We start from the raw sequence: 21,799 nt of genomic DNA on the forward strand, positions 1-21,799 counted from the left end.
CTGCCCCGTGCCCCGCCTCGCCCTGCAGCCTGGCCGGCGGGAGGGATGCGCCGTGCCGCCCTGCTCCCCTCCGCCCGGCCCGTGCCCTGAAGCAGAAAGTTTGGGGGACCCCCCTCCAGTGACTGCCCAAGGACTCCTGCTGCCCAGCCTCGATGGTAACCTGCCTTCGCTCCCCAGGTCGGAATGAATGATTCCGAGGCACCCCCTCCTCGCCCCCCCTCGTCCGCCTTTAAGAAAAACAATTGTGATTATTTTTGATTCAAGAAATCGTGGTCTGCCCCCGCCCCGCTCCTTGTTAAGAGTCGAAGACCCCAGGCCTCATTTCTGAGTGGAAGGAGGGGTGCGATCTCCCCCCAAGACAGCGCGCTAGAAGGACAGATTCCCCTTGCCGACCCACATACACCATGCAAAGGTGCAAATCGGACGAGCTGCAGTCGCCGCGGGGCGAGGAGGATGGAGCGGGGCCGGACGAGGCGGGCGGACACCTGCCGGGCGCCGACCCCCGGCCCGGGGAGGCCTCGGGCGCCAACTCCGCGGGCGGCCCAACTTCAGAGGCCGCCCCTGCGGCGCCACCCAACCCGGGTCCCCGAAGCAAACCTCCCGATTTAAAGGTGAGCGAAGACCTCCCCCCCCCGCCCCGCGCGCAAGCCCAGCCCACCCTCCCCCCACGCACAAGTGTTTTGACAGTGGGGGGGGAGTGATGGGGGAGGGGGGAGGACAGGAAGCCAGGCCAAGGTAGGAGTCGGTGGATGTGTGGCTAGAACCAGAGAAGGGAAGTCAGGTGCGGTCTGTGACTGTCAGCTCCGCTTCGGGCCTCTTTGTTTGTACCCCGTTAATCGCAGACGTTCTAGTGACTTACCCATCTGAGATAGTTCGAATAACATGTGCGAAGTGTGTTATTCCCAAGACAAAGGGAATGGAGGAATCCAAGATGTTAACTAAAAAAAAAGAAAGTTGACATTCTACTGTCTGTCTGTCAGATAGCAGAAGGAGCACAATTATCACCTGGAAAAGACCATACAGGCAACCATTTAGTTTCCTTTTTTTTTTTAACCAGTTAATCTCCTCTCATTATGAATTTTGGCTATCTTTCTAGAGGAAGCTCAGTTTGTCCATCTGTGAAAGGGGTGTGTGTGTGGATTTCTTGCCGTTAGGTGGAGCCAGAGGTTAAGCTAGTGCTTGGAGATCCCAGTCCGCCCATTGAACCAACCCCCAGGGTGGAGAACTGACAGGTGGCCGAGCAGTGCCAGGGCTGGTTGGGGCCTCGATTCAAGTTGCACACACGCTGAGCCGGCAGCGAGCACCAGAATGCAGACAGCCTCTGTTCACATGGAGCTGTTGATTTTCCAGCCTTATGTCCTAGAGATAATCGGCGAGCTGTGTTCAGTGTAGCTCTAAGTCGGTTAAAACAGCCGCCCGGGTAGATAATGCCCCTTTACTGGAACTGTCACCAGGACTGCCGGCTTAGACATTCTCCAGCCAGCTCATGATGGGACTGATCGAGATGTCAGCACAAAGAAGGAACTTAGGCACCTTGGAGATTGATACCTCAGGAGGATTTTCTCCGGAGAGGGTGCAGGGTCTGGGTTAGGGGAGTGGAAAGGACTCCTGTTAGGTTAAATTAAGCGGTATCCTGTGGCAGCCGGCACTAAGGAGCTCAGCAGAGTAAGCCAATGACATTCTTCATTTGGCCTGTGGGGCTCCCAGTCCCGAAGTCAGAGTGCAGGTGAGTGTGTGCGCTTTTACCTGGGTCTGTTCACTGTCAGGTATTCCTGTGGTTGGGGGGGGGATGGGGGGAGAGGGAGGAGAAGGGAACAACGTGACTCATTGTGTTGTATGCACTTTTAAAGATTTGTGTTAATTATAATTATTCACATCTGATCTCTGGGTCTGCCACTGCCCTTTTTGGAGATTTGTGGCCAGCCTTATGTCTTAGGATGGGCTTTGTTGGAGAGGTTCTGTGCACAAATCTTAGGATTTTATTGCTCAAGAAGTCCCTAGCGTCCATCCCAAATGTCATCCTCCAACTCTACACCTTGTGGCCAGGAGGGGTTTCCTGTTTTAAGTGAGATAGTGGAAGAAAAGGGGTCTCATCTAATTTGTTGGGAGAGAGGAGAAGGAAAATACTCAGTTACAGACTTCAGCCTCATTTTAGGCAGTTCCAGAGGAATCTGGCCAGTAAACTCTCATTTTTGGATCAGATGGGATCCTTACCCTGAGCCCTTGAGAGGCAGCCTTGGAAACTGCCCCACTTACCAGTTCTGGCCCAAGTGGAGACTAGCAGCTTCATTCATTTCCCCCAGATGCCTTCCAGAGGGAAAGTGGGATGGTTGTGGTGTGGGGGTTGCAGTGTCTGTTCCTGTAGATAAAGCTGCCTTAAGCTCATGTTTCTGTCTTTCTATGTCATCTTTCTCTCTTTTTTTTTGGTGACACCTCCATTCTGGTCAGGGACAGATAGAGTGACAACTCTATACTTGATATTAACTGCTGAACTTCCCTGAATCAGAATTGAGATCAGGTATGAGAGAAGAACTGTTCTGTACTCCACCTTCCCACACCTACCCCTGAAAAAATAACCACCACAGAGGTGGAGCCAGGCTAGTGGCAAGAAGGGGAAAACAGCTGCTGTTTGCTGATGGGAGCACAGGGAGACACACAGCTTTTTCTTGTTTGTCTCTGTCAGCTTCATCACATGTTTATTACAGGGCATAGACTTCCAACCAGATAGGCCTTGGGATCTCACACAAATCACTCAACTCTTTTGAGCAAAAGAACAAGGAATATTGGAGTGTGTCCAGACTTGTTTTCCAGTGTTGGAAAAGTTGTTTTCCAAGGCTGACACAGTTTTCTAGTGGTGGAAGAATCCTCTCATTGGCTCTGGAATTTGGGGAGGAGCTGACTTGTTCTAGATTTGATGGTGGTACCCAAAAGGGACAAGTTTAATTTTTTTTTTTGAAAAGGTGATGAGCGTGGGGTGGGGTGGGGGGTGGGGGTGTGTGTTATAGTTACATAAGTAAGGCAATGAGTGCATTTGTTTCTACTCATTGTTACTCCATCCCTCATCATCTCCCACTTACTCCTCCCTTTCCCCCTCCCTCCTAGTTGTAATGTTCATATCCAACATAGTTCAAGTGAGTATCAATGTTGCTTTGGCTCATCCATTGTCCTGCTGTTTGACAAGTTTCATTTTTAATACCCTCTGCTCACACCTGTGCATAGTTGAGGCTGATGAGCACTTCTGGTTTGCTTTTGTTTTCTGTTTGAACATTGCAGATAGGAAGTTTTTGGTACCTCAGCCCCACTTCTATTCTCCTGTAATGGCTCTGAGCATTGTGATGGATTAAGCCCAGTGGAGGAAGTCATTTAGAAAAAGGGCCAAAAAACATACGAGGCTCTGTGTAAAGCACCTCTATGGTAGGAAAAAATTTTAGTCTTTGCTCAAAAGTGCTGTATGATGCTTAACTCATTACAGCCAGTAGTTGTCATAGAACTACAGGACTCCAGTGATCTCCATTTGGTCCTTCAGCACTAGAACATCTACTGTGTGTAGATTTGTCTGTGTGTGTGTGTGCGTGTGTGCACACGCATGTGTCTGAGGATTGCATCCAGGGCCTGGAGCATGTTTAGGAAGCCCTTTACCACTGAGTTGCAATGCTAGTCCTGCACATTTCTTCTTTGGTAGCCTGGGATCTGGATGATGGAATGATAAGGGCCACTGAAAATGAAGAACAATAGTTAAATAGCAATTTTCACTGTATGTCCCACAGAGAGGAGGTATATGCAAATACTTTGGGGATCTTTTCTGTAGTCCACACACTAGTGTGTCCTCCTGGGAGATCTCAGCAGACAGTGCTGCACAGGAGCCCCACAAGTCAGTCACTTATTCAGCCACTTGCAGCACAGATCCTTGTCTGACCACTTGAGTTCCTGTCTGGATTCATTTGTGTTCACTATAGAGTCCTTTGCTGCAACCAGATTCCCTCCTTACTGGGGTGGGATACTGGAATGACAGGCTGGCCAAAAAAAGTACGGTGGAATCTTCCAGAAAGGAGACTCAGCTCCAGGGAGAAGGGAGTAGGGAGGAACCATGGGGAACTCTACAGAAAGAGGTCCTGTTAAAAATAAGGCATGTGGCAGAGAATGTGGCTTAGTGGTAGAGTGCTTGCCTAGCATGCATGAAATCCTGGGTTCGATTCCTCAGTACCACATAAACAGAAAAAGCAGGAAGTAGCACTGTGGCTGAAGTGGTAGAATGCTAGCCTTGAGCACAGAGAGGCTCAAAGACAATGCCCAGGCCCTGAAATCAAGCTCCAGGACTGGCAAAAACAAAACAAAAACCCCAAACAACAACAAAAACAGCAAGTGAGTTGGGCGTCAGTGGCTCACACCTGTAATCCTAGCTACTCAGGAGGCTGAGATCTGAAGATTGTGATTCAGAGCCAGCCCTGGAAAGTCTATGAGACTTTTATCTCTAACCACCAAAAAGCTGGAAGTGGAGTTCCAATGGTAGAGCTCCATCCTCGAGCAAAAAAGCTAAGGGTCAGCACCCAGATCTGGAGTTCAAGCACCAGTATGGGCACCTCCTAAAAAAGTAAATTAAAAAGAAAAACATCACACGGTAGAAGCCTAAAGTAAGGGAGATAATTTCCCACCTCTCCCCATCCATGTACAGCTGGAGGAACAGCATTTCTGCAAGGGAGGGTCTGGGGGTTGCTGGTCACCCCCCCTCCAAGTTCTCTTTCATAAAAACTCCTTGAATTTTTTGAGTGCTGTTAGTATTTACTCTGAAGAAAAAGGGGCAGCTCCATTCCACATTGTTTCCATCTTGCTTCTAAGTGCTTTTGACTCAAGACTGTCTGGGTTCCAGCCTTGTACTTCTGCTCATACCATGTACTGGTCTTCCAGCCTGCTGAATGAAGACCAGGTAAAGCACTTAGAAGCCAAGAGGTGAGAGGAGAGTTACAGCTGAATCCTTGGTGGTCCTCTTTACTGGAAGCTGCAAGTACCTCAGCCACACTCCAAAAGCCTGTGTTCCTCAGCACTCCTTAGAGAGCTCACTGAGAGAGGACTCGGGAGGCCAGCAGATATTAGAGACCTTCCACAGGAAGGCACTGTTTAAATAGTGAAATAGGATGTGCATAGAGATGTTCCTGAAAACTCAGATACACATGCAGTTTAAATAACAAAAGCAAAAATGGAAACCTCATCACTACCCAAGAAAGCAAAACAACATTGATATCCATAAAAAGCCTGTGTTTATTTTTTCTGTGGGTTTGTTGTACTTACTTTTTTTTTCTTAGTACTGATGCTGAGAGCCACTAACTTCCCAACTCTTTCTTTTACATTTATTTGTTTGTTTTGCTGGTCATGGGGTTTGAACTTGGGGCCTGGGTACTGTCCCTGAGCTTTTCTGCTCAAGGCTAGCACTTTACCACTTTGAGCCACAGCACCACTTTCGGTTTTCTGGTAGTTAATTGGAGATAAGAGTCTCACAGCAGTGGCACTGTGGTTCAAAGTGGTAGAGCACTAGACTTGAGCAAAATTGCTCAGGGACAGTGCCCAGGCCCTGAGTTCAAGCCCCACGTCAACCAAAAAAGGTCTAGTGGCAAGGCTCAAGTGTAGAATGCCCAGGAAAATTTAAGACTTTGAGTTCCAACCCCAATACTGCCAAAAAAATAAGTAGGGAGGTCTCAGTTTCCCATAATTTTATGCTTTTTTTTCTTTTCTTCTGGTCATGGGGCTTGAACTCAGGGCCTGGGTGCTAGGGGTGCTGTCTCTGAGGTTTTTTTGCTCAAGACTTGCTCTCTACCACTTTGAGGTAGAGCACCACTTTCAGTTTTCTGGTGGTTAACTGGGGATGAGAGTCTCATGGAGTTTCCTACCTGGGCTGGTTTTGATCTGCAGTCCTTGGAACTCAGCTTCCTGAGTAACTAGGATTACCGGTGAGCCACCAGAACCTGGCTTCCTATATTTTTAAATGAAGAAGACAGTCCACTCCATGGGAATGTGAGTGGGATAAAGGCATGGATGTGGCTATTTAGGATCTTGCTACATCAGAGGCCTCCATGAAGTGATGTTTAGGCTTGAAGATCATTGCAGTCAGGTGGGAGCTGAATCTCTGAAGAGGAGAGATTGAGATATACCTGAAAACCAGGAAATCAGTTCTTTACCAATAGTTACTGCCTTTGCCTCCAGGTGAATTCCTGGGTGAAACAGGTTGAAACACTGGGAAGAAAACTACCTAAATTTAAGAGTGCTGCAGGCATCATCTGATAGAATTAGAAACATAGTTAAGGTATTCTGGGAGAAGTGGATTCAGAGCATGATACTTAAGGAAAGAGCAGAACATTAATTATAAGTGGAGACAATCTTTCTAACTGGGGCAGGGGAGAAGCTCAGTGTCAAGTCTCCCTTTGCCTGGTAAATGTCAGAAACAACAGAGTTAAGAGAAACGCTGAGGATGCAGTTTTGTTTTTTGGGGATGGGTACTAACGCTTGAACGAGTTCATAGCCACTGTCCCTTAGCTATTTTCCTTTCCTTTCCGTCCAAGATCGGGACTCGAACTTGGTATATGACACTTTCATTCACTGGCTGGTGCTTTACTATGTGAGCCATACTTCCAACTCTGTCCTATATAGCTTTTTAGCTCAAGGCCAGTGTTCTGCCATTTGAGCCACAGCTCCACTTCTGGCTTTTTGCTGGTTGACTGGAGATAGAATCCCATGGACTTTTCTACCCAGACTGGTTTCAAACAGATCCTCAGATCTAAGCCTTCTGAGTAGCTAGGATTAGAGGTCTCAGCCACCAGCACCCAGTTACAGTTTTGTTTGGCATGCACCTTTGGTGAGATGGGCAGGGAGTCCTGAGGCCTCAGATCCCCCGAATCACCACTGGGACCTCTCCAGCCTGGAGCAGTATTCTCAGTAGCCCTGTATGTGGGCTCAAGGAGCTGGTGACCTATTGGAAAGCATGTGGCAAACGGAGCTCTCTGTTCTCTTGCCACACATTGGGTTCTAGATTCATTCCCAGCTGCCCTAGTTGAGCTCAGTGTTTACAGAATGTGCTGCTTTTTGTGTATCTAATTATGTCTTAGCTGCCAATCCATTAACAAGAATGTCTTCCTCCACAAGGCATTGAAACGTCTAATTGGACCTGAGGGTTCAATTTGGGGTTGAGGCTGAAAGAAAGTATGGAGGGGCTGGGGAGCTCAGTGCAGTTCTCAGGAATGATGTTAGAACCAGCTCAGGACTCAGCTCTGGTGTCATCTCTCCTCTTAAGAAACAAGCATCTCCCTTGGAAATCCCCATAGCATTTTTGGAGTGAGGCCAGGGCTGGATGGGCTCCACTTTTGTGTTCCAAACACTGGAGTCTCTATGTTACGAAGAGAACAAAGCTATTAGGGGGAGAGCAGGTATGTTTTGTGATTGTATTAGGGAAAAAAACAAAAAACAAAAAACCTTTGACTATTCAAACCAAATGACCGAAGGCTTCTTTATTCCAGCCAAGTTAGCTGAGTCCACTACAGAAAACAGAACTGGCTGTTAGGGCGTGAACCCCCAGCTCAGCTCGCCCTGAACCATTTGTGAAGACAGTAAACACATTCTGGCTCTGTAGTCTGTGTTCATCTCCTTCCAAGCCAGCTCAAATCTTGGCCTTTACTAAGTTCTTGGGAAATGAAGACAAGGGTTCAACTGCAGCAGTAGGGCTCTGGGTTAGACGGAAGAAAATCCTGCTCTACAAAAATACCCAAAAGCCAATTAAACCACTCTGCTGGGTGTTTTAGGTTTGGGATAAGGATTAAGTCTTTGGAAAAGGTAGTTTTCTAAGAAGCAGATGATCTTTAAAGATGGTTTTGTAGGCTTGGAACAAATATTTAAATAGCATTTGTCATGCTTGCCTTGAAGTCTCTGCTATGTAATCTTTGGGACAAAAAATGTAGGTAACATAGCTGTTGCTCTCCAATCTCCTATGTTTTCTGTCCATCGATGCTGCAGAGTTAGGTGATGTTTGTCCCAAGGCAGTACGTGGTTATAGGTAATGAACATTCATAAGTTCAGGACAGAGCAAAACCAGCACACTGGAAAGGCTTTAATGGATGGGAGAGGCAGGGATGCAGGTAGAAACAGGGAGAGGCAGACAGGACATACATGGTGGCAGCTTTAATGAAAACCTCTGCTGGTGGATGAAGTGACCTTTTCAATTTACATTGGCTCTCGGCAGTCTGTGCTAAGTAAGAAAAGATCAAGGAATTAAAATACAACTGGGTTAGAAAATCATTTGTCCCTGAGTTGAGATTCATTATTTTATTTTTATTTTTTATGTCAAGAATAAGAAAAAATGACCCTAAAATCTTTGTTTCTAGCCGGGCACCGGTGGCTCACACCTGTAATCCTAGCTATTCAGAAGGCTGAGATCTGAGGATCACAGTTCAAAGCCAGCCTGGGCAGGAAAAGTCCATGAGACTCTTATCTCTAATAAGCCACCAGAAAACTGGAAGTGGCACTGTGGCTCAAGTGGTAGAGCTCTCGCCTTGAACTGAAGAGTTGAGGGACAGAGCCTAGGCCCAGAGTTCAAACCCCACAACCGACAAAAAGAAAAAAAAATCTCTGTTTCTCTTTTTTACTTCTTTGTTTTGTTTCTCTCTTTCTTTTGTAATGGTACTGGGGCTTGAACTCAGGGCCTGGACACTGTCCCTTAGTTCTTTTGAGTTTTTCTTGTCAGTCATGAGGCTTGAACTCAGGGCCTGGGCACAGTCCCTGAGCTTTTTCACTTAAGGCTAGTGTTCTGCCATTTTGAGCCACAGTACCACTTCTGGTTTTCTGGTGGTTAATTGGAAATAAGTGTTTCACAGAGCCAGGCACCAGTGGCTCACACCTGAGGATGGTGGCTCAAAGCCAGCCTGGGAAGGAAAGTCCATGAGACTGTTATCTCCAATCAACCTGCAGAAAGCTGGAAGTGGTGCTGTGGCTTAAGTGGTAGAGCGCTAGCCTTGAGCTCAAGAGCTCAGGGACAGCAGTTCAAGCCCCAAGGCTGACCACAAAAAAAATAAAATAAACAGAGTCTCACAGACTTCCCTGCCTGGGCTGGCTTTGAACAATGATCCTTAGATCTCAGCCTCCTGAATAGCCAGATTACAGCCATGGACCACTGGCACCCAGCCCTTAGTTTTGTTTCTTGTCTGTTTCACAATGCTAGTGCTTTATCATTTGAGCCACAGCTCTACTTCCTGCTTTCTATGGTGGCTAATTGAAGATAATAGCCTCATGGACTTTCCTGTCCAGGCTGGCTTTGAACCTCAGATCTCAGCCTCCCAGAGTAGCTAGGATTACAGATGTGAAACACCAGTGTCCGGCTCCAAAATGTTCATCACTGTGTTTCCCACAGAAACCCCAAATAGGCCTGAGAGGGGCAGCTGTTCCCTCTTCTCCATCATTGAACTGGGGTGCTGGGCCTTGCCTGTGCCTCCCCAGGCTGCCCACCCCGAGACTTCCACAATCAGAGCCAGATCCCACAGTAGAACTCCGTAGGTTTTTGCAGTGATTAGTTCTCTAATGCTGTCCCTGTTTCCATAGAGACCCTATAAATAGAGGGAACGTTGGCGACCTGGGCTTGCAAAGGCTCAGGGTGACCCGGTCACCCTCCTGAACCCTTGTAGTCACACCTTTGTTGGGGAGAGGGACTTTGAGAGCCAGGAGAGGAAGGGCCGGGTGGTCAGCTGCCATGTGGGACCATTAGCTCCAAGTCACTGGTTTTTTTTTTTTTTTTTAAAGGCTCTTTGGGTTTTCCTGGGATTTAATGGGAACACAAGTGCCTGTAGGAACTGGAAACCGCTTTTGGCCATCCTTAACCAGATGATGCCTAAGGCGGCTACCCTGAAGTGGTTTCCTCTTGGCTTCACAAAGCTGTGTTTGCAGAATCTAGAACATATTTCTCCTGCACTCCCCCTTTTTTGTGCCAGTCCTAGAGATTGAACTCAGGATCTGGGCACTGTCCCTGAGCTTTATTGTTCAAGGCTTACACTCTACCATTTGAGTCACAGCTGTACTTCTGGTTTTTGTTTCTGTTTTTGTCTTTGGTGGCTAATTGGAAAAAAGAGTCTCATAGACTGTCCTGCCTAGACTGGCTTCGAGCCATAATCCTCAGATCTCAGCCTCCTAATGGTAGCTGGGATTGCAGATGTGAGCCACCAGTGCCTAGCACACTTCCTCTTTTTAGAGACCCACACCCAGAGAGGAATATGGCCAAAGCCTGACAGCTCAGAAACCACAGCCTTCACAGGAAGGAAGCTTAGAAACTCTGGATCTAGTCCACCCTTCTTCCTGAGAGGGCACTGCCACCCGTGGGGCCCTCCAAGACAGCTCAGCACCATTCCTAACTGCCCTTTCCAGGTTTTAGCTTCCTTCAGGTTTCATGATGTGAAGAGCTAAGTTTCCATCTCACCTCTAACTCTGCAAGCTCCCCATTCTCTACCTAATCTATGGCTTCATTTGGCCACCAAAAATGGTTTTAGGCAGCTGGAGAAAAGCAAAAGTCAGTGTGGAAAAGCAAGTGACATTTAGTAGCTGGAACCTGTTAGTCAGAGCAGGTGGCACTTTGTTGCGTTGGCGGCTGAGTTCCCTCGAGCTAGTCACCATGGTTTTCCTCACTTCTGAAACTTGTGGCAGCTTATATGTATGCGCTGAGTTTTGTTTTTTTTTTTTTAAACACTTACCCATGTTATGTCAAAACTCCTTCCATCTCCTCCCCGACTCCCACGTGCCGCGCAGCCTGTGTGTCGCTCTACCCTTCATACTCACGCCTTGTATGTCAGGGACCCCACCACCACCATCCTTTGACATCTTTTTTGTTCTTTTCCCTCAGGCCTATTATGGACTTTAATGGAGTCCTCAGTGCCCTGTGGTCACCTGACTACCATCTCTGGCTTTATTAATTTTTTTTAACTTGCTATACAGGAAGGGAGATGGGAAATGAAGACCTTGTGATCAAGGGTCTTACCCAAGTCCTATGGTATGGCCTTAGTTGATCCACAGCTCTCCTTGGTGATTTTTTCCATGCCCTTGACGCAGTTCTGTGACATATGCAAATACCATATCTACTTCAGTTTTGAAATCATTGTGTGGGCCAGTGAAAGTAATGTGACTACAAGTTGAAGAGATCATCTCTGTGGCTTCACAAGCCACTTAGCTGTGCTGGGCCTCAGTCTCTTCATCTGTAAAATGGGAGACACAGATGCTACGGAACTTCACAATCCTTACTACAGAAATGAGACTAGTATCAGGATAGAATGGCAGGATAAATTGGAAAGCATGTTGTATAATTTTAAAAATAAATTGATCAGATGGCCTCTCCATCTCATGCCTGTAATCCTAGCTACTCAGAAAGTTGAGATTTGAGGACTGCAGTTTAAAGCCAGCCTGAGCAAACTAATCCTAGAGACTCCTATCTCTAATTAGCCAGCAATAACCCAAGTGAAGGTGCGGCTCAAATGTAGAGTACCAACCTTGAGTAAAAAAGAACAAAAAGCTAAGGGAGAGTGCAAGGTCTTGAGTTCAAGCCCCAGTACAGGTATAAACAAATATGATTAGGACTCAAGACATTGTGGCTGGTAACCCTCCCCAGAACCTGTACTGATTCCCAGGGCTGAGGAACGGCAAATGTCTCTGAGCCTCAGGACCTCTGCTGAAGGCTGTACGGGGCACACTGTCCCTGAGTGGGTACGGAAGAAGGGGCGTTGGTGTTGAAGAAGCCAATTAGAAATGGGGAGAGGAGGAAGAAACTTGGAATAGGATGCTAGAAAGATAATTTGCAGTATGTAATGTGACCATTTGGCATAGGCAGCTAGGCAAAGGCCAGAGCCAGCTGGCTCCATCTGGGATGCCTGGAGGGAGGTCTTGCATCCGCTTGGGCCTGAGGAAGAGGGCAGTGTGTGGCTTAGTCCCAGTCTGGAGGCCGTCGGATGTGGTCCACTCCAAACTCACGGCAGAGAGTGTACACTATCCACTCTGTCTTGGGTCTTGGTTCTGCCCAGGACAGATTCAAGTGGGCCTCAAGGTGCTACCTCTGGCTGGCCTTGAAGGGCTGTGACTGTGGGAAAACCTGGCACCTGTGACCTCCAGGCCCCAGAGGTGCCCTGAACTTCAGTTCTTCAGAGGGAAGAACTTCTTCACCTGTAAGTGGAAGTGGTGCAGTTGTTACTTTTGTTTGTATCTGGGAACCTTCATGGAGAGTACACAGGAGAAATGGACTCAAGAATTAATTACAAATCCTCAGTTCCTGGTGTGGTAGATGGGTGGGCTCACCTGGTCTGTGAAGCAGGTGAAGTCAGGGCCTGACTCCTGAGAGGACTGTGGGGAGAGGAGTGAGGAGAAACATGAGAATCCTACACTTTCACTGAAGGCTGGCCATGCAGTTGTTTACATCAGATCGAGGTGCAGCTGTTTATATGAACTTCGCTGAGTGGAGAGCGATGTGGGCGGGGCCAGCCATTTCAGAAGATGTAGGATTGTTTGCTTCGTTTCTGCATAGTCTAACTTTTCTGTTCTAAGTTTGTTTCTAGAAAAAAAAAATAAATCTAGTATGTGTAATTTTTGGAACGTTTTTTAAGACAACTGAAGATGGCCTGAAAGATTATAGGTTGCTTTTCACAGAGGAAAACCTGCTATGGCTCATTGAGCCCCAGATGGCTGACCTGTGTTTCCATCTCAGACGAATGGGTGTGGGGCATCTCCTGATCTTTGGAGTCTTCCCCCTCCTCCATTTTTGAAGCTCTTCACAGGGCTCGTTCTGCCCAATTAGCCATCTCCTGACAGCAGCTGTGTGCAGTCACATCACAGATGCCTTGCCCTGGTGGCCTGTCCAACAGCCCATCTCTAGCAACTCCACCTTCAGAGCAGCTGGGGAATCTCAGGGCAGTGTTTATGACCACAAGCCACAGCTAGGGCAGCACTGGGCTCCAGAACCTCTGCTTAGTTCCAATCTGAGGGGAAAGGCCCTCATCTAAATTGTTCTGATGTGTATGCTATAGAATTGGCCATGCCACTCCCTATATATTACAAGATAGGCTTATGAAAATTAAAGTATCTCAGGTCTGGTGTAGTGACCCATGCCTGTGATCCCAGCTACTGAGAGAATAGTGATTCAAGGTCAGCCTGACACTTCCCTCCCCCACCTCCGTGTTAGTGAGACTATCTGAAAGAACATGTATGGTAGTTCATACCTGTAATCCTAATGAACAGGAAGGGAAGATGAAAGGATCCTGATTCAAGGCCAAAACAAAAAACAACCAAACAAAAAAGCAAACAACAAAGTGAGATTATCCAAGAACAAGTCAAGCATGGTGGTTCATACCTGTAATCCTAGCTGCTTGGGAGATAGAATAGGAGGACTGAGATCTGAGGCTGGCCCAGGCAAAAGCATAAAACTATCTGAAAAACAAACTAAAAGCCAAAAGGGCTAGGAATGTGACTCAAGTGGTAGAACGTTTGTCTCATATGCACAAGGTCCTTAATCAAATCTCAATCCATCCAAAAGTAAAGTTTCTCATTGCCAATTATGTGAGGAATGAAATTGGCCACAAACAGCAGAAAATCATACTAGAATCATGAAGACAAAGGAAGGTTTATTTCATGCAACCGGAATCTCAGGGTAGGCACTCATGACCTGGCTCGTGGCTCTACAGCCATCACATTCCCAGGGTCACTTGCGGTTAAAACTTGGCTGTTGTATCCCCAGACAGTACGCTAATATTGCAGAGCCTTTATCAAGAAGGCAAAAATGTTCCAAGAACACTTCACTCTGCTTTTCACGGTCCAAACTTTGTCTTATGGTTGTTCTTAGCTGCAAGAGAGTCTGCAGAAGTAGACATTTTTAATAAGGTACATGAAGGCCTTTGCAGTTTGATTGGAAAGGAAGAAAGGGGACTGGATGTTGGGTAGGCAATTAGCAATGCCCAGTACAACAGGATAACCTGATCGTATGACTCATGAGTCTGTCCAAGGAGTGCACAATGAGGCATCTTTGGTCCAAGTGCTGGTGCAACTTGGAGAGTCTGACTTGGAAGTGGAGAGGGTGGAGGCTGGGGGTGAGAGGGACTAGTCAAAAGGTATCCTCCCTAAATCCAGGTGTTACTGTGTGCCTCTAAGGCCAAGACTGCAGCTCTGCAGCATCGTTCCTAGAAACCCAGTACATGTGGTGGGAAATGAAAGGCTGGGTTTCCATGGTCCTGGTCCCCTTAATGCTGGGGACCTATAAGGTGTGACAGGCCACTCGTTGATTCATATCCCTGCATTGGAGAGCAGAGATAACCTTCATTCCTAACTGACCAAGCAGTCAAGACCTTTCCACTCACCAGAGTTCTTCCTCTCTCCTCCTCAAGAAAATCCAGCAGCTCTCAGAGGGCTCCATGTTTGGCCACGGACTGAAGCACCTGTTCCACAGCCGCCGCCGGTCTCGGGAGAGGGAGCACCAGGCGTATCCGGATTCCCAGCCTCCGCCCCAGCAGCAGGGCATGTCCGACCATGACTCCCCGGATGAGAAGGAGCGCTCCCCAGAGATGCACCGTGTCTCCTACGCCATGTCCCTGCACGACCTGCCGGCGCGGCCCACCGCCTTCAACCGCGTGCTGCAGCAGATCCGCTCCCGGCCCTCCATCAAGAGGGGTGCCAGCCTGCACAGCAGCGGAGGGGGCAGCGGCAGCGGGAGCAGCAGCCGGCGCACCAAGAGCAGCTCCCTGGAGCCCCAGCGTGGCAGTCCCCACCTGCTGCGCAAGGCCCCCCAGGAGAGCAGCCTGGCAGCCATCCTGCACCAGCACCAGTGCCGGCCCCGCTCCTCCTCCACCACCGACACTGCCCTGCTGCTGGCTGATGGTAGCAACGTGTACCTCCTGGCCGAGGAGGCCGAAGGCATCGGGGACAAGGTGAGGCTGGGCAAGGGGAGAGCCTTGCTGGGTGACGCAGAGGCAGAGCCACCCGTGGAGGGGCCTTGGGACCTGGGGACTGTGTTGAGTCCTGCCTGGTGGTACCAACACCAGTTGCCTGACATTTATCTGCCCTGGCTGAAGGAGGCAGATATATGACGGAGCCAGCACCAAGAGCTGGTTCTCCCAAGTAGCAAATTTGTGTCTGCTTGGGGGTTGTTTTTCAAAATGATCTTTTGCTCAGGCTGATAGTACCTTTGGTTTGTTTTCCTTTAACATGTTGTGAAGAGGCAGGGAGTGTGGTAGTTAACAACACAGACTAGAAGCCAGCCTGATTCTGCCACTCTCCAGCTAGACTGGTTAATCACATAACTGCATTGTTCTTCAGTTTCATCCGTTGCCAATGGGGACAATGATGCCAGGCACTGGTGGCTCACGCCTGTGATCCTAGCTACTCAGGGGCTGAGATGTGAGGATCAAGTTTCAAAGCCAGTCCAGGGAGGAAAGTCTGTGAAGCTCTTATCCCCAATTGACCACCAAAAAGCCAGAAGTGGAGGTGTGCCTCAAGTGGTAGCGTGCCAGTCCTGAGGGGAAAAAGAGAAGCTCAGGGGCAGTGCTCAGGCCTTGAGTTCAAGGAGAGGAGAGGGAAGGGGTAGGAAAGGGAGGGGAGGCCTTGTAGGATTAAATTATTTGATCTGTGTGAACTGCTTGGAATGAGTCTGGCACAGCATCATCTTTATTGTGATTACTTGCCAATGAAGGTAGGGAAGAAATCCAGGAAGGCTTGTTTGGTACCTCGTAAGTTTCTATATGCTTTTGTTTATTCATGTGGCCAATACTTACCATGTGCTACAAGAAGAGATGAGCTGTCATTGGTACTCTCTGCCCCTGTTTGTCTAGAAGGAGACATATAGGGGCATGGTGGGGGCGCAGGGCTGTGACCGATGCTGTGAGAAGGAACATCAGGGCAAGGAGTCGGGATAGGATCTAGCCAGGACTTTCTAGAGAAAACCACTGTGCTGAGTCTTGAAGGAGTACAACGTAGCCAGGAACTGGGGAGGGTCACAAGCACGTACAGGAGCGAGTGAGGGAGTGCTGATGTGCATCTGCTTTGGGAAATTGACAGGTAGATCACAGGAGGCCACTGTGTTGCGTGTGGGGGTGGAGTGAAGTTACCAAGGGTTGTTAGGAAGGAAATGAGGGAGGAAGTTCCTCTGGGGCCCTTTGTAGATAGTAGATTAGAAACAGGGACAGGACTGGAGTGAAAGAAACCAGTTTGGAAGCTATTGCAGTCTAGGTTGCTGTAATGGGAATGGGAATGGAGGAAACTGAGCACACATTTGGGAGTTAGAATTGATAGTAAAAAGTGAGGATACGGACATGGAAAACAAAGGAAAGGAAGGGATAGAGGAGGCACCTCAGGCCCATGGAGCGGGTCTGAGGGTGGGAGCCATGCTCCTAGAATAGGAGAAAGGATGGATGATTGGGAATCCTGCATCTGGGGGATGAGAGACCTAGTGGGTTCCAAGGGCTTCTCTGGCATACAGTTGTTTTTACTATGTGCTGTCACCAGTACACATTCCCTATGTCCCCACATCCCTAGATGTCTTCACAGAGGTCTGTTTCTTGGGTTCACGTGCATCTTGACTTTGGAAAACATCTGGCAGTTCATTGACTCCGCAGACATCCTGTGCCTGCTGTAGCTCTGGCCCTGGACAGCAGTTAGCTTTTGCTTTGCTGTTTTCCAATGAAGGACCTGCTTTTGCACGTATCTGTGTGAGTTCATTAAAGTGGTCCTGTAAGCTAGATAAGTTAGTTTACGATATCCCTTTCAGGTAGACAGGCTAAAAATGGTTTCTAGTGTGAAGTCCCTGTGGTAGGAGGTGCATGGAAGGTGTGGTAGTAGAGTGAGGTAGTCTAACGGAATGTAGAGTCAGAGGCCAGCAGGGCTGGGGGGAAGGCGGGGAGAGAAGGGGTAAGAAGGGCTGCAGATTGCATAGACCCTGGCGTGCTGGGGGAAAACGCCTTTGATGTTTATTTTTCTTAGTGAAATAGGAAGTCATTAGATGGCTTAGTACAAGTGAGCAACATCTTTTAAAATCACTCGGGCTGCTGGGTGGAGAATTGACCACTAGTGTGAGAGATGAGGAAGAGGTTGGCACACTCTTAGGGTGAGCTAGTAAGGGACATGGTGGGGGTTATCTGGACTTGTTCAGAGATAGAACCCGAAGCTGAAGATGGTTCACAGATTTGGGGCCTGGCCACTGGAAAGAAGAAATCACCATAATCACCATAAACTGAGTTGCAAAGAATGAGGCAAATGGATCAACCCTTGTATGGGGGGACAGAATCAGAGTTAGGTTTTGGCTGTGTTTCGTTGAGATGGCTATTAAACATCCCTGTGGGAATGCTAAAGAAGCAGTCAGATGAACAAGTGTGGAGGCCTGGGGAGAGATCCAAACCGGAGGCATAAATTTGAGAGTTGTCAGCATATAGATAAGTTTTTAAAGCGATGGGATTGAGCCATTTGCAAGCCCAGCTTCTGCAAGGAAAAGTGTGGTCTAAGAGTGAGGTCTAGATGTACTGCCTGAAAGGGTAACGTGGCCTTGTGAAATCGAGAGCTGGAGGGTCCTGCCGAGTAAACCAGGGTGTTCTAGCTGTTCATTCATGAGCAAGCGCTGTGCGTGCAGCCGCCAGCCCTACCTACCCCTCACAGGTGAGTCCATGAGTATGTTTGAAAAATCAGTTAGAAAAATACTGTCAGGCAAGTAGCTGGAGCATTATGACTGTTTCGTTTGTTTGTTTTTGTGTCTGTACTACAGCTTGAGCTCAGGGCCTGGGCACAGTCCTTTAGCTTTTTATCTTAAGGCTGACACTTTAGCACTTGAGCCACAGCTCCAACTTCTGCCTTTTCTGGTGGTTAATTGGAGGTAAGAGCTTCACTGACTTCCTTGTCCGGGCTGGCTTTGAACCTTAATCCTTACATCTCAGCCTCCTGGGTAGCTAGAAATACAGGTGTGAGCCACTGGCACCCAGATATGGCTGTTGATGAGGAGGGAAAACATGAGTTTTGTAGCCTCTAGTTGCCTTGGGCTCCTGTGCAGACCTCCTACTGGCAGAGAAGATGGAGGGAGTGGTGGGCAGTGGGAATCATCTGAAGCTGATGTGTTGTGGACAGTTGATGGCTGGAAAGAAGGGACCTGGGGACTCAGCAGGGGCATCAGCTGGGAGCATCTTTGAAGGGTTTTCCATGTGGCTTGTGTTTATCCTCCTATTCTCTCTAAGATGCTTGGAGGGGAGGGAAGTTCTCTTCTTGTGTGTGGAAAACCCAGGCCAAAGACTCTTGGATAACCTAACTAGGGACTGGGTGGTGAGTGTTGAGAGAAGAAACGGTTGCTCCTGATGGTTCTCTCTTTCTCTTTCTTTTTTTCTATCTTTCTTTCTTGCTATATTTTGTCAGCTGTGGGGCTTGAATTCAGGGCCTGGGCGCTGTCCCTGAGCCTCTTCGTGCTCAAGGCTAGCGCTCTACCACTTGAGCCACAGCACCACTTCTGGTTTTTGAGCAGTTAATTAGAGATAAAGGGTGGGGAGGTGGGGGCTGGGAATGTTGCTCAGTGGTAGCGCTTACCTAGTATGCATGAAACCCAGGGTTTGATTTCTCTGTAGCTACATAGAAAAAGCCAGAAGTGGCACTGTAGCTCAAGTGGTAAAGTATTAGCCTTGAGCAAAATAAGCTCAGAGACAGCACATAGGCCCTGAGTTCACAAGCCCCAGGACTGGCCAAAAAAAAAAAGAATCTCATGGGGACTTTTCTGCCCAGGATGGCTTTGAACTGTGATCTTTAGATCTCAGCCTTCTGTGTAGCTAGGATTACAGGCATGAGCCACTGGCACCCAGATGTTCTATTTCTTTGGAACTTTTAGCCTTGTTATATATCTTACTTGGTTAATCTTAGTAACAGATAGTGAAGTGGCAGAGTAGGTATTATTATCTCCTTTGACAGATGAACAGGCTAAGGCCCAGAGGAATGGAGAGACTGCTTGCCCAGGACACCTTAGGTCTTGGCAGAGAGGAAACTAAATCTTGTGTTTCTTGTCTGTCCACCAGTCCCAACTGTAATCTGAAACAGTTCAGAGGGTCCTCAGAGCCCAGGGAGGAAAACTCTTGGGTGCTGGGTTTTTTGTTTTTTGTTTTGTCCATTGTGGGGCTTGAACTCTGGGCCTGCGCGCTGTCCCTGAGCTCTTCAGCTCTACCATTTGAGCCACAGCGTCACTTCCAGTTTCCTGATGATTAATTGGAGATAAGAATCTCATGGACTTTCCTGCCCTGGCTGGCTTTGAACTGTGATCCTCAGATCTCAGCCTCCTGAGTAACTAGGATTACAGGCCTGAGCCACCAGGGCCCGGCTCTTGGGTGCTATTTCTGCTTCAGGTAAAGGCTTTCTACTTAGAGCTGTCCCTCCAAGGGTAGGTGTGGCCCTGGTGGTCCTGAGGAGACAGAAGGGCTTCCTTGTTTCTGAGAAAGGGGTCTTCCAGTCATCCTAAACCTGAAGCTGTATCTGCTGACTCCCACAGACTCAAAGCCCATTGATTGGTGTGAGTCTGGGGCATGAATAGGAAGTATTCTTCTAGCTAGTAAACACAGCCCACATGCTCTCTGCAAGCTCTCTGGCGATTACTAGCATCTATTTTTAATTCATAAGCCTCCCCCACTCCCTAGCCCTTTGCCATTGTTCAGAGCTCACCAGCTGGCTTGCGGACCCTAACGGACTCAGTGCAGGGTTGAGTTACCGAAATACCCCAGAGGCAGCTGAAGTTCCTCTGCCACCCCAGAGGCTCACCCAACCCCCACCTAAGGAAGCAGAGGCCCTAGCCTCCTGCCAAAGCTGGGTATGGCAGGGGGAAGGAGGGTGGGGGGGAGAGGGACTCGGCGCAGTCTCAGTTACTGCAGTCTGGCTATCAATTGTTCCTTCCAAATCCAGTTAGCTGCATTCAAGGTTGGCCTTCAATTATTTCCTATAAGAACAACAAAATTATCCTCTCAGCCCCACTCTTCTGCTATTATCTGTGTGACACTGAGCAAGGTCCCTGTGGTTCTCTGCCTTAATATATGTCAAGTGGGAAAAATCATTCGTTGGTGTACTGGGGCAGCACAGATGAATAGAGAATTTGAATAGAGAATGCAGTGATGCCCATGTGCTGCCCTAACCTCTGAGAGACAGGCCAGGCAGCTAGAGAAGGAACTGCTGGTTGTGTTGAGGCCCTTGGCTTCTCAGAAAGCAGATGAGTCCTCTACACACCCCTCCCCACCTTTGTCTGAGCAGCAGCTCCTGGAAAAGGCAGTTTCTAGGGCTTAAGCTCCCCTTGTGTCCTCTCTTCCATGTCTGGTGGGGTACCTCTTCCTCACAGCTTTTCCTGTGTTCCCTGCCTAGCCTTGCCCACTCTGGCTTGTATAAGATGCATCCCCAATGGAAGGCTGTCGAGAGGGGAAATGACACAGGAATGGCCAGTTCATGGCTAGTGCTGTGGGCTAGCTCCTGACCTTGGCCTGGTCTCACCTTCCCCTCCTGACCAGCGTGGCTGAGGGAGCAGCATGGGAGGGCAGGGCTAGGTAGGCACTGAACAGCCATACAGGGATCTGTGGTAGGAGAGCACTTTGTTGCCTCTCCCAGGTGGGAGAGCACTTTGTTACCTCTCCCAAGGTCCTTGCAGTCCTGCTGGTGACGTGGTGAGAGTCGAGTCTCTGAACTGCCCTGTGGCCCCAGGAGTGTTATCTCCAGGCCCAGATGGGGGACAGAGGTGGAGTGTGGCTCATCACCTAGCACAGAGCAGACTCTGGACATCCTGTTCTCAGTGCACGCCCTGCCAGATTTATCCAGCGGCAGGATTTCTTCCCTACCCAACCCCCCCATCATAAATAAATAAGCACCCTGTTTACTCACAGGACAGTGAGTGAGGGGCCGCCTTCAACCCTGGTTTTTGCCAAGAAGACTGAGGTCTTGGCCGGCTCCCAAGGCCCTGGTTTATTTACATCTGGGATTCTGCTGGCTCAGAAGCAGGTGTGGCTGGCTCTGCTGAGAGCAACTTCCAAAAGGAGTCCCCTGGGCAGCCTGTGGGCCCCCTGCTGTGTCTGAGCTCCTCAGCCTGGTTACATGGGAGGTGACAGGGCCCTGCTCCAGGGTCAGCTGGACCACCCAGCTCTTCACACAGATGCAGCTGCCTTCCAAGCTGCCTAGCCACTCACCCAGGTCTCTAGGCAGAGCAGCTTCCATCTCTGCTCCACTCCCCTCTCACCTCTTCTCCTCCTCTCTTTTCTCTCTGCCTGGAAAGTTCCCTGGAACTGGGAGAGCCAGAGGCACCCTTTCCAGGCCATGCTGTGCTGCCAGGCCAAGGCCAGGAGGCTCTGCTTTGCCATGAACTATTGCTCCCCAGCTCGGTGCTGGCTTCTTGGTGGCCATGGGCCCCCACTATAACAGTATATCCTGTGTGCTAGGTAGCCAAGGCCTTCCTTTGGTTTAACCCGTGTGCATGTGGATGTGTGCATGTGCGTGTATGTGTGGGCACGTGTGGGACGTGAACTCAGGGCCTAGGCACTGTCCAGGGCCTAGCACTTGATATCACTTGAGCCACACTTCTCTTTCCAGCTTTTTGGTGGTTAACTGGAGATGAGTGTCTCCTGGATTTTCCTGCCCAGGCTGGCTTTGAACCTTGATCCTCAGATCTCAGCCTCCTGAGTAGCTAGGATTTACAGGCATGAGCTACTGGTGCTCAGCTGACTTTAACACAGCATATTCAGAAGCTCCTGGCCTTTCTAGGACTCTGGCCAGTCCTGAGAGTGGCCAAAATATGAGGGCTTTGCCCCTTACTGAAAGCTTATAACCCTGG

General features: G+C 48.9%; 1 protein-coding gene across 1 annotated transcript in view; it reads left to right on the forward strand.

Moving 5' to 3' along the window:
- The first annotated feature begins 5 nt into the window (after positions 1–5).
- Positions 6–21,799, forward strand: part of Tmcc2 (transmembrane and coiled-coil domain family 2) — a 40,843-nt gene continuing 19,049 nt past the window's right edge. Inside the window, exons 1-2 of the mRNA XM_013017254.1 lie at positions 6–611; positions 14,376–14,915. Of these exons, the coding sequence (XP_012872708.1) occupies positions 405–611; positions 14,376–14,915 (747 nt within the window). The 5' untranslated portion in view covers positions 6–404. The remainder of the gene's footprint in view (positions 612–14,375; positions 14,916–21,799) is intronic.

Source organism: Dipodomys ordii, unplaced genomic scaffold (genome assembly GCF_000151885.1).
Source record: "Dipodomys ordii isolate 6190 unplaced genomic scaffold, Dord_2.0 Scaffold35, whole genome shotgun sequence".
Taxonomy (NCBI): domain Eukaryota; kingdom Metazoa; phylum Chordata; class Mammalia; order Rodentia; family Heteromyidae; genus Dipodomys; species Dipodomys ordii.